General features: G+C 41.5%; 1 protein-coding gene across 4 annotated transcripts in view; it reads right to left on the reverse strand.

The window, feature by feature from the left end:
• The window catches only part of ulk4 (unc-51 like kinase 4), a 107,212-nt gene that overhangs the window by 11,077 nt on the left and 83,702 nt on the right, over nucleotides 1–12,433 (reverse strand). For all 4 annotated transcript variants that reach the window (XM_012923796.3, XM_076889804.1, XM_012923797.3 and 1 more), the window contains 2 exons: nucleotides 10,787–10,888; nucleotides 7,858–8,052 (listed from right to left, as the gene is read on the reverse strand). In XM_012923796.3, coding sequence (XP_012779250.2) covers nucleotides 7,858–8,052; nucleotides 10,787–10,888 — 297 coding nt within the window. The remainder of the gene's footprint in view (nucleotides 1–7,857; nucleotides 8,053–10,786; nucleotides 10,889–12,433) is intronic.

The following is a 12,433-nucleotide window of genomic DNA, read 5'->3' on the forward strand; positions in this document are numbered from 1 at the left end:
TAATAATAAGAGAACAGCACCACCAAGGCTGGAGACGGAGCAATACTGGAAGAGCATATGGGAGAAGGACGCAACCCATAACGGCAATGACTCAGTGGCTCTGAGGGCAGACCACAGCGACCTCCCTGAACAGGGTCCAGTAACCATCACAGATATCCAAGAAAGGGTCTCCAGTATGAAGAGTTGGACAGCACCAGGACCCGACATGGTTCTCGCCTACTGGCTAAAGAAGCTGACTGCACTCCACGAGCGTCTGGCAGCACAAATGAACCAGCTGCTAGTTAACGAGAGACACCCGGAATGGCTAACCGAAGGTCGGATGGTCCTGATCCCCAAGGACCCCAAGAAGGGACCGGTCCCCTCCAACTACCGACCAATAACCTGCCTCAGTACTACATGGAAGCTCCTGTCAGGCATCATGTCAGCTAAGATGAACAGGCACATGGGTCAATACATGAGCGAGACACAGAAAGGAATTGGCAAGAATACCAGAGGCGCAAAACACCAGCTACTGGTAGACAGAACAGTCAGCCGAGACTGCAAGACCAGACTGACCAACCTGTGCACTGCCTGGATTGATTACAAGAAGGCCTATGACTCAATGCCCCACAGCTGGATACTGGAATGCCTAGAATTGTACAAGATCAATGGGACCCTAAGAGCCTTCATCAGGAACTCAATGGGGATGTGGGGATGTGGCGTACAACACTAGAGGCCAACTCCAAGCCCATAGCACAAGTCACCAAGGAGATGCTCTGTCCCCACTGCTGTTCTGCATAGGCCTGAACCCCCTCAGTGAGATCATTAACAAGACTGGCTACGGATACCGACTACGGAACGGAGCAGTTGTCAGCCACCTCCTGTACATGGATGACATCAAGCTGTATGCCAAGAGTGAACGAGACATCGATTCACTGATCCACACTACCAGGCTATACAGCAATGACATTGGAATGTCGTTCGGACTGGAGAAGTGTAGTCGGATGGTAACAAAGAGAGGGAAGGTAGTCAGAACTGAGGGGATTGAACTACCAGATGGCAACATTGCAGACATAGAGGACAGTTACAAGTACCTGGGGATCCCGCAGGCGAATGGGAACCATGAAGAGGCCGCTAGAAAAGCTGCAACCACAAAGTACCTGCAGAGGGTCAGGCAAGTCCTGACGAGTCAGCTGAATGGTAAGAACAAGATCTGGGCCATCAACACGTACGCCCTGCCCGTGATCAGGTACCCTGCTGGGGTAATAGGCTGGCCAAAGGAGGAGATAGAAGCCACTGACATAAAGACAAGAAAGCTCCTTACCATGCATGGAGGGTTTCACCCCAAGTCCAGCACCCTGAGGCTGTACGCTAAGCGGAAGGAAGTGGGCCGGGGACTGGTGAGTGTCAGCACCACAGTCCAGGATGAGACAACGAACATCCAAGAATACATTGGGAAGATGGCCCCAACTGACCGAGTGCTCAGTGAATACCTCAGGCAGCAGAAACCCAAGAAAGAGAAGGGAGACGAGGAACCATCATGGAAGGACAGGCCCCTGCACGGTATGTACCACCGGCAGATAGAGGAGGTGGCTGATATCCAGAAATCCTACCAGTGGCTGGACAAAGCTGGACTGAAAGACAGCACAGAGGCACTAATCATGGCAGCACAAGAACAAGCTCTGAGTACAAGATCCATAGAGGCTGGGGTCTATCACACCAGGCAAGACCCCAGGTGCAGGCTGTGTAAAGATGCCCCAGAGACAATCCAGCACATAACAGCAGGGTGCAAGATGCTAGCAGGCAAGGCATACATGGAACGCCATAACCAAGTGGCCGGCATAGTGTACAGGAACATCTGTGCCGAGTATAACCTGGAAGTCCCGAGGTCAAAATGGGAGATGCCCCCAAGGGTGGAGAATGACCGAGCTAAGATCCTGTGGGACTTCCAGATACAGACGGACAAAATGGTGGTGGCTAACCAACCGGACATAGTAGTGGTAGACAAACAGAAGAAGATGGCTGTAGTGATCGATGTAGCGGTTCCGAATGACAGCAATATCAGGAAGAAGGAACATGAGAAGCTGGAGAAATACCAAGGGCTCAGAGAAGAGCTCGAGAGGATGTGGAGGGTGAAGGTAACGGTGGTCCCTGTGGTAATCGGAGCACTAGGTGCGGTGACTCCCAAGCTAGGCGAGTGGCTCCAGCAGATCCCGGGAATAACATCGGAGATCTCTGTCTAGAAGAGCGCAGTCCTGGGAACAGCTAAGATACTGCGCAGGACCCTCAAGCTCCCAGGCCTCTGGTAGAGGACCTGAGCTTGAAGGATAAACCACCCACAGGGGCGTGCTGGGTGTTTTTTATATATACATACATATATATGCCTTTGCTCCAAAGCATCCAACTCCTTGAGATGAACTTCATTTTCCTCAAGGCTGTAATTGAAGTGACATTAAAGAATGAATGTTCTTTGGATCATTGGAAATTTCATCATTGCATTTTGTTTTAATGTCCTATTGTAAGGTTTCTATGAACTTCAATGATTTAAGAAGAGTGGGTTCGTTTAAGTCCACACATGCATATGAATGTATGGATGACGCCAGGAATAGTATCTATGGTTAGAGCTGAAGCTGGTGGGATCCTAATGGATCACAGAAACAAATAAGTGACTTGATTTGTCTAAAGCCATATTTAAAACAGAACTGTGGCTGCATTCTTCATAGGACCACTCTTCTTATTGGTATTAATATTACTCATAATTCTACTGATGTATAAATCTATTTAATTATTCTGCTACAGTACATTAAACTAGGTTAAAGCATCAGCTTACAAGCATATCTCTTTTTTCCCCTCACTGAATTCTCAGACTACATTATTTATCTCTGCTCTTTGTCTTTCCTCTGTTTTTACTCCTGTCCTGACATGTCTCTTCACACCATGTCTAGGCTCCTCACCCTCCCAGGAACACCTGGACCCCAGGCTTGTGTGAGGGTGTGTTCACTGATCACACAGAATAGTTCTCGCCGTTTTAACACAAAGCTAGGTTAAGGTCTGATTTCATACTGCTGAAAAAGTTTGTGTTACAAAAACGGTATTGTAAGAATAAAAAATGCCTCGGCGTATGTCTCTTCAGATGTTTAATGTGTGAGTGCATATGTGCCTGTCTATTTGTTGGATGCGTTTTCTCTGATCTCCAGTGACATCATCACCTGTGTCTCTGTGGCGGCACAGCATGCTCGTTGCTAAGAAACGGGGTTAGGAGGAGACAAAGAGGGGGCTGCGGTGGGGCACATGATGCTAGAAACTGGACAGTCTGACAGGAATATGGAGACAGGAGGGAACTCCCTCTAATGTCAACTGTTTCTATGTTTCTTCTCTTTTTCTCTTTTGAAAAACAGAAGAAAAAAATTCAACTTCTCATGGTAAAGTTACTTCTTCAACAGGAAGTTGTCTTTCTGAATATTAACAAAAAGGATCCCAACAAATTCCTTCTTCTGAGAGGCATTAGCAGGTGGGGGGATTGACTGAATTTTTTATCTGGAGGAAGCTTGAAGTGAAAAGCTGTAAGTGAAACTGTGAATTGCACTTCATGTTTTCACAAACACATAGTTTTGAATTTCCCATCATGATTAGGGGCTATTTATGTGTGCATGGAAACCACACGTAAACATACCTACTTACCAAACCTTCATCCTTGCTTTCCAGATGCCCCCACCCCCCACCTCCTTATCCTCCATGTGTCTCCATCTCTAGCCAACCAACCCTAACTCAATAATACTGATCTTAAAGTGATTTGAGAGGCGTTCAAGGCAGACAGCAGAGGACAGGCAGACGTGTGGCCTTTCAGAAAGACAGCAGGGCTGTCTCAACAGTCAGTTCAAACAAGGAAAAACGTACCTGAGATCAGACAGAGGAAGAAAGAGAGACGTGCACAGATATAGACACTGCTGTGATCTGTATGTGTGTGCGTTTGAGTAAGAGTCTAGTGAGGAATGATTTTTTTGTTTTACAGTTATTTTAAATACTCAGGTCTAAAAATGCAGAGCTTCTAACCTAAAAAAATCTCGAGAATTATCTTGGAGTCAAAAGCAAGGCTTGAAACATAACTCACAAAACTTTTCCCATCTGCTTAGTAATTCTCTGGCACTGATGACAGGGGAAATTATCTTGATGAAATCAATCCTAAAGGTAAAGGAAATCCCACAAAGTTTTCCCACTGAAAATAGGTCATGATGAAATCACCAGCTTCCAAGGAAATTCTAATGGGTGTCGAACTAAGCTGGAAACAAACAGGGACTAAAAGATAAATAAAGGTTCATGTTTTTGGCTTGAGCACCGTAAAAGGTTACAATAATTGGACATAATGTGCTTTGACATTTTTGAGACTGTGTGCTGGGACATTTCAGCCTCTGGAGGTGAGAGAGGACAAAGCTTCAGGACACAAGTGAAAAAACAGGACAATGTCAACCACGGCTTACATATCCATATGCAAATATCCAAATATCAGATCAGTGAACGTTATAGCTGCTGAAAAAGTTAAATTACAGTTAAGTTGATTAAAAGAGGTTTTGTGTGAACTGAGTTTGTTAAAGATATTTTTCATATCAGGGACTGAACATGATAAACTGAGAGGCCAGAGGAAGACCAATAACTCTGAGAAATTATATTATTTAAAAAAAGATAATAAATGCCTATTATTTTCAAAAACGTATTGTTTTAAATCTAATTAGCATTTTGTTTTTCTGTAGGTCTTTGCAAGTTGTTACTCAAATATGAAAGACAAGTTGAAAATTGTAGTAAATCCAACATGATACATTCTTCATTTCCTCTCCCTTGTAGTTTCCAAGCTATTAGCAGGATCTTTGATAGAGATTATCAGAGCCCTGAAATCAATGAAAAATAATTAAAAAGCTTTTTTCTGAAGGGCAGACACTTGTCTGAGGGTGTAAATGTGTGTTTGAAAGAGAATATGAGTCTTCTGTATAAAAGCATGTTGTGGGTGATGGATATGTTTTGATACATTTGAACTAACTGTCTATGATACATACAGTGCTTAACAGATTAATTAGACCACGTCCCAATGTAAGGTTTATGCTACAGCTGCTCTAAATGAACAGTAAGGATAATTACCAGTATCATGTTTTATGTTTTTGTAATGGTTAATCCACCAGTATGTCTACACTCTTTAATCAAAATGATATTTCTAATTTTAAAATATAATTATATGTATATTATAAATATGAATTGTTTTTAATTTACAGTTTTACAAATTAGAAAAACAATAATTAATCATATTATTATATTTTGATTAAAATGCCAAACAACAATTATTTACTTGGATACCTGAACAGAAAAATTAGTTTTAGTTGTTTAATGTCATGCTTTAATTTCTGACTGTTCAGAGAAGTCCAATGTACCGGCTCGATATTAGGTATAAAAATGCAGATCCAGTTCAGTTAACTCAGTAATTTTTAATCAAGTTTTTCACAGATTTCTTCTTTTGTGACAGGTGGTCTAATAATTTTGTTAAGCACTCTATAAAGAGAGAATGAGAGAGCGAGAGCGAGCGAGAGATAGCGAGCAAGAGAGAGGGAGAACTAGAACAAGCACTCAGAGAGAGAGAGCCAAACCTTTAAAAATGAAATCTTTTAAATTAACTGTTGTAATGAGTGAAATGACCAAATGCATGCAGAGGCTTTTTCTAAGCAAATAAATGAGTTCTGCTGCTCACTCCGTGCGGGATGCTGCTTGGTGACTCATCCACTAGCTACATATTCTCATTTGCTACATAGTTGAAAGTAACTGCTGTGATGTGTGTTTGTTGCCCAGGGTGGTGATCAGGACAGAGAAGACACACACAGATGTTACTTTGTTGACTAGCACGGGGAGTAATAAGGGAGTTTTCACATGAGGACAAATGTGGTGTGACAGACAGACAGAAAGAGGAAGAGATACGTCTAAGAGCTCGTGTGTGACAGTTTGTGTGTGTGGGTGGTTCAGGTGGCTAGAAATAATTAGTAAGAGGAATCAAAAATATACGAGTACACGCAAACACTGCCTCTCTCTCACACACACACACACACACACACACACACACACACACACACACACGGTAGCTTCCAGGCACAGCCTTCAGTCAGATCATGTGATCTCAGGGTGACAGCTGACCTTGTATCCCACATGCAGAATCTCATGACCCTGCGGCCAAGCCAAAACATTACAAATGCATTTTACATAATTCATAGGGGTCTGCTGAACAATCAGCTATTTTTTCTAACTTCATGTTGATTTCCTAAAATGCATTTTTACTGGACCGACTCACCAACCCTGCCTCTTTTTTTAGCAGTAATCTCTAAAAAGACATGTATTCAGTAAATTAAATTAAATTCAGTGGGTTACATTCAGAGACCAGATTGATTAAATGGTAAATGGCCTGCATTTGTATAGCGCTTTTCTAGTCCATAGGACCCCAAAGCGCTTTACACTACATTCAGTCATTCACCCATTCACACACACATTCACACACTGGCAATGGCAAGCTACATTGTAGCCACAGCTGCCCTGGGGCGCACTAAAAATCCAATATCAACACACTTAACTTATTCTTAAGTATGGTTAAGTTTCGACAACTAGAACAACGCAATTAATGTCCAAATAACGCTGACATCATGGTTTAAAAATAACGATGGCAGTCAGCGATAGCCCTCAGCCTCCTAGTAGATACACCTAAGGTGTCAATTTGAAACTCCTACGTTGTTTCACATTCAGAAGATTTTCAGAACACTTGACCTCTGACCCCTGACCTCGAGTTCAAAGTCACTGAGATTCCAACTTGTCAGAGATTTTTAGTAGATGCACTTATGGTATCAATCTGAAAGTGCTCCATTACTTCGTTCTCAAGTTATTGCATTCACAAACTTGGGTGTCCACACCGTCCACCCACCTGGCAGGGTGAAGACAATAGGTGAGGTTGAACTGAGAAAGTAATCAAACCCGGGTTGCGGCTATGTCACATGAACCGTAAACTACTTGGCCACGAGGGCTGGCACTGGGCTTAAATCTTTTAACACAAAAACATTCAATGTGAACTCATTTGCTAGCAAAGCATGTAAGATGTCTACCAAATATCTAACTACTGCACAACTAACTGCCTTAGTCAGACAATATTTTACTGGCAGTTTAGTTAACATTTTAACAAGGTTTTAAATTCAAATGAATCAGTAGGTGGGCCAACATTTTCACTCAATTCACAGCATGTTCCTATTAATATTAAATTGTTTTAGACACATAAAATGTTGCTATTGTTTGTCAGGGTTAAGAAACTGTCGCCTTGTTAAATCCTGAATGCCAGCCGCAGCTGCTCAGTCCTTCCCACTGCTACCAGATTAAAATAATGTTTCTGTTTTGTCTGGGGAGCCTTAGCCTTACTAAATTTCAATGTGTTTTACTGCAGTACACTGTACTACAGGCTAGCTTTGGTCTGTAGTACAAATCATTCTGACTGTGAGACAAAATTGGACAGATACTTGAACAGAGTGAGAGGCAGATAGAAAACCAAAATTTTTTCCCTCTCTGCCTTGCTCTCTCTGTCAGTCTCGTTTGGGTGAAAGTACACGTTTTTTTCAGAACAGCAGCACAGTTGAACTGACTCTTGTGTTTGTATAATTTATACACATATATGTATGTGTCTATAATTCCAATATGTTAAATCTGCAGGGCGCTCAAATTACCAATATAGAACCAAGGTTCAACACAAATGGAACACAAAATATACATCCAAAAAAATGTTCATGAGCTCTGATGAGCGTGTGTATGTGAAAATGTCAGTGTGTTCAGTTAAGCTTTTCAGATTGTCCGTCTGTGTGGATGTTTACTTACTAGTCGTTTAATAATTTTAAGAGCTGTACGTTGTGTTCGGGGCGTCTCAGTGTGCATGCGAGTGCGCAGCACATGCGAGAAGCTTCGTAAGCAGGAAGGCGACAGGCAGTCAGGACCCTCTCCACAGTAAAGTTGGACCAGCAGTGACAGACAATGAACAGACTCCTCCCAGATTTCCTGGTTCTCAGCAGACAGCTGCATGGACAGATAATCAGTGAATATATGCAGAGATTAAAGTATAAGAGAACATGTTTCTATTTTGGATACTCAGGTTCTGCATCAAGTTTTTTACTATGTGTACTGGATCTTAAAATCTGTAGAATCAGTAATGGCACCCAGGTACCTTTTGAATCCAAGTAAAATTGGCAGTCAACAAAACATAAAAGTATCCTGTCTACAGCCTCTAATTAGGAATAAAGCTGTCCTTCCAGGTATTGGCATTAGTATATTTGATGATTGGCGTTCTAAAAATATAAGATTTATTTGCGATCTGTTTGAAAGGGGTAGTTTTATGGCCTTTAATCAAATTCAAATTAAATATAATTTACCACAGAAACACTTCTTTGGGTTCCTGCAAGTAAGGCATTTTGTAAATTCCCTTAAATTTCCAGCCAATCAACCTGTTTTGAATCCTATTGAAAGCTTTCTTCTTAAATTTAATGAGGAAATAATCACAAAAAAGAAATTTATCGCTCTTTGTTATGGGAAATTATTGTCTTTGAATTTTGTAACCACTGATAAGGCCAGGGTTTGGTGGGAAACCGACCTCGAAGTTCAGCTTAGTGCAGAAGCATGGTCCAAAACTTTTAGATCTGCCAAGAAATTGTTTTCCTGTAACAGACTCCAGGAAAGCCATTACAGAATCTTACATAGACTGCAGCGTACGCCAGAGTTTCTAAATAAAATTCATCACTCAGATTTCTCCATTTTGTGTAAAGTGCAATACGGATATGGCATATGGCAATGTCCTTTAATTACTAGATTTTGGAAAAGTATTGCTATAGAGCTTCGCTCAATCTTTCACCAGACGATCCCACTGAACCCTGTGCTGTTCGTTCTGGGTCTATCTATAGAAGGCCTTTCTCTGTCTTCTGTACAGATGCTTTTGTTAGGTACATTTAGCGAGGCAATGTGTACTGTTTCAATGGATTCAGAGACAGCCCCCCACTGTTACACAATGGTACAGAGACATGTTCAAGGTGCTGCCAATGGAGCGCCTTAGTGCCATCATAAAGGGCAATTGTGATGCATTCTGTAGGATATGGCGGCCTTTGCTTGATCACCAACCTCGTGACCTTGCTGTGCTATTACATAAAGGGGGATCACATTTTGTTTTTAAACACAATAATTAATGTCTGTATTTTTTTTCTCTCCCCCACTTTTTTCCTTTTTTCTTTCCCTTGACTTCAAATGTGAAACACTGTACATATTTTGACCCAGACATGTACATCTGTAACTCATGTACGTGTATTTGTTTTTTTTTTCTTCTCTTTTTCTTATTTGTATTTGTTGTGCTGATTTGTTGCTGTTTGTGTTGTTCCAAAAAAAATCAATAAATCATTGTTAAAAAAAAAAAGTATCCTGTCTGTATCCTCTGTCATTGTCAGTTTGAAAGTACAACAACAACCAAAAGATACTAAATGGGAGAATACACAATGAGACTAATAACAATGTGGCCAGAGTCCAAGGAGAATTTCATACCTTTACTTCTCAATTTTACATTTGATTCCAATCTATCCATCTATCTATCTATCTATCTATCTATCTATCTATCTATCTATCTATAGATATATGCAAAGGCTGGGGGTGTGTCAGCTGCTCGGTCAGCCTACTTTTCCAAACAACACTCGATGTGTCAAGTGTAGTGTCTGTTTCCATCCCTGGAGACTTCTTTTTTTTTAAAATCCCCCACAGTCTCCTCCTCTTTCATCTCTCTGGCGTAGACTTCCCAGAAGTGTGCTGCCTCATAGTACCCTCTCTTTTTGGCCTAAGTACCGAGTACTCATATAATAATGTACTAATGACTACTAAATACTCAGGGGCAAGAACATCAACATGTTGATGAGCATTCCAGCTGGTGCGATCTCATTGCAAGGCGCCATATCGTTAATCACAATTTTATTTGTGTTTAGTGTCAGTGGGTATGGATGTTTGACTGGCTGCAGAGATAACAAAAGGCCAACACTGTTGCAATGCTTATCTTTCTGTTTTTAGACTTCATCAGGTTCTGTGTTAGTACCAGCAGACACTGCACATGCCTGGGATTAATAACTGTAATAACTGCAAACCAATTACTTCAGTAAACGTAGACAATCATCAGTTTTAAATAGACACACAATATTCACGAAGCACACAGCTTTTCTAATTGAAGGAATTAGATGGTCCATGCACACATTTTCAACTGTCCAGTTAACTCCTACAATAACAAAGAAACACATACAGTGTGGTGCAGTGAGATATTTCTCTAGAAATATTTAGTCAAGATGCAGATGCAGCTGATTATTTTGCTGATCTTAATGGATTTATTTGGAGACCTAGTGTATAACTAAAGAATAACCTACTTTGAGCTGTATAGGTCACTAATGTTTTGGTTACTGGCACTTTTATCTAATTCAGGTAGCATAATAGAGATGGACATGTGTTAACACTGGAACCCAGGGCTGGTTGGCCTGGATACAAGCAGGAAGCTGCTTTAGCCCAGGTGATATGTGCCCTATCCACCTGAGCATCAGCTCTGCACAACATAGTGCATTTAAAAAACATACATTTTTTAAATGCACTATGTACAAGAACACAATATTTGCCACTGTATCCAGCATATATTTACATGTATATAAACATGCAAACAGAAATAACCATAAAAAATATATATGCATACAACACATTTACATGCGCAGACATGCACAGGATCTGTGAGTGTTGGTCTCACCATGTGAATGAGGTGTGTGCTGAGTTGGCTCAGGGGTCTGTTGGCTCGGAGCAGCTTCTCTGCTGCCTCCGTCTCTGCTGCTGGACAAGATAGCCTCTGGCTCTATACACACGTGCAAAGACGCGCACATACACACACACACACATTAAATCATTTATAGAGATTTGACAGTCAATAACGATGGATCCAGGGACCTGCCAAGACTTATTCTGACAAACTGAGACATACACAGAAAGACACCCTGATAGATGAAGGCAGGGAATTTTTCTACATATTATGTTATTCTAAACCTTCTTTAAGTTCTCAGGATAACATAAGCTGAACATTTTTTTGCCACAAAGTTATTTTTGCATCTCATTCTTAAGGCATCATCTCTTTTGCCCCTCATTATTAGCACCTCTGTGACTTACTTTGGCTTATTTTACTTTACTTCCTGCCTGTAGTGGAACTTCAGGCCAATTAGTGATGGGCTAATAACAGCACATATTTTGTCTCTTTCCCAAAGTCTCTGCTACGCTTGTCCTATTTTTTCCTTCTGTAGTGTACTGTATATAATCTCTGACATGCTCCCTCTTGACCAACTGAGTAATATTTTGAGAAAAACGGTCTAGTCACGTCCTTTCTCCTTATCAGACCTTATTACCCAAATGAATTTGGTTTGGGCTGAAGTTTTCTTTTTAATGAGCTTTGCATTTCTCGCAGAATTGATTTCCGCTGCAGATTCTGCTTGTTGCCTTTTCCATCTCAGTCTCTCCTATCTCTCCACCCATCCTTCTCTTTTTTCTGTCCTCTCTTTCACCCAGTCTTTCACCCTGCCTTCACTTTAGTCCCCCCACCCCCTGTCCGGGCATTAATATGTATGTGCTGGGCTGGGGTGCACACTATGGGGAGATGGGGGCTGATGTGTGTGTGCCAATCCGAGAGTGTGAGTGTGTGCGCGTGGATGTGTATGTAGTGAGGCAAGCTAAGGACAAAGCCAGCGGTGATAATGAGGCCGCAGGGACATAGCCAGACAGGCCCCTCTGTGCATGCTTGTGTGTGTGTGTGTGTGTGTGTGTGTGTGTGTGTGTGTGTGTGTGCGCGTCCCAGGGATTCAGGACTTCATACCCTTTCTCCTGAGTCCACAACTTCAATATTGCAGTTGCTTAAACCTGCTAGCTTTCACTGTATACTTCAAGGGGCACACACACTCAAACACACACAGACACATGCCTTCAGGGACGTGATACAAGGGCAACATTTTGAGGAAGTACACTTTGTGATTCTGTCGGTGAATCTGCACTCACCAAAGATGAAGTTGGCAAAAAGTGGTGAATCACTGTAGGACATACATGAGCCTAAAATGACCAATTTCACAAGATGAAGCCAAAAAAACCTAACAAATAACAATAATTTAGTATTATTTTCTAAATTAAGGCTTGTGGCTCTTTAAGGATGTCTTTGCACGGACCGTTGAGCGTTTTGAAAGTGTGTGATACTGAAATTATGCCTGGATTCCTTAATATTTAGTTTTCTTTAAGTTTCTTTTAGGGGAATGGGCCCATAAAAATATCAAAAAACACACTTGATTTAAATTTGAATGATCTCCCTTTCATGATCTCCTTCTCTGGTATGCTCACACAGTTTCTAGTTTGGCTGCTATTTCAG

The sequence above is a fragment of the Maylandia zebra genome, linkage group LG11, assembly GCF_041146795.1.
Source record: "Maylandia zebra isolate NMK-2024a linkage group LG11, Mzebra_GT3a, whole genome shotgun sequence".
Classification (NCBI taxonomy): Eukaryota; Metazoa; Chordata; class Actinopteri; order Cichliformes; family Cichlidae; genus Maylandia; species Maylandia zebra.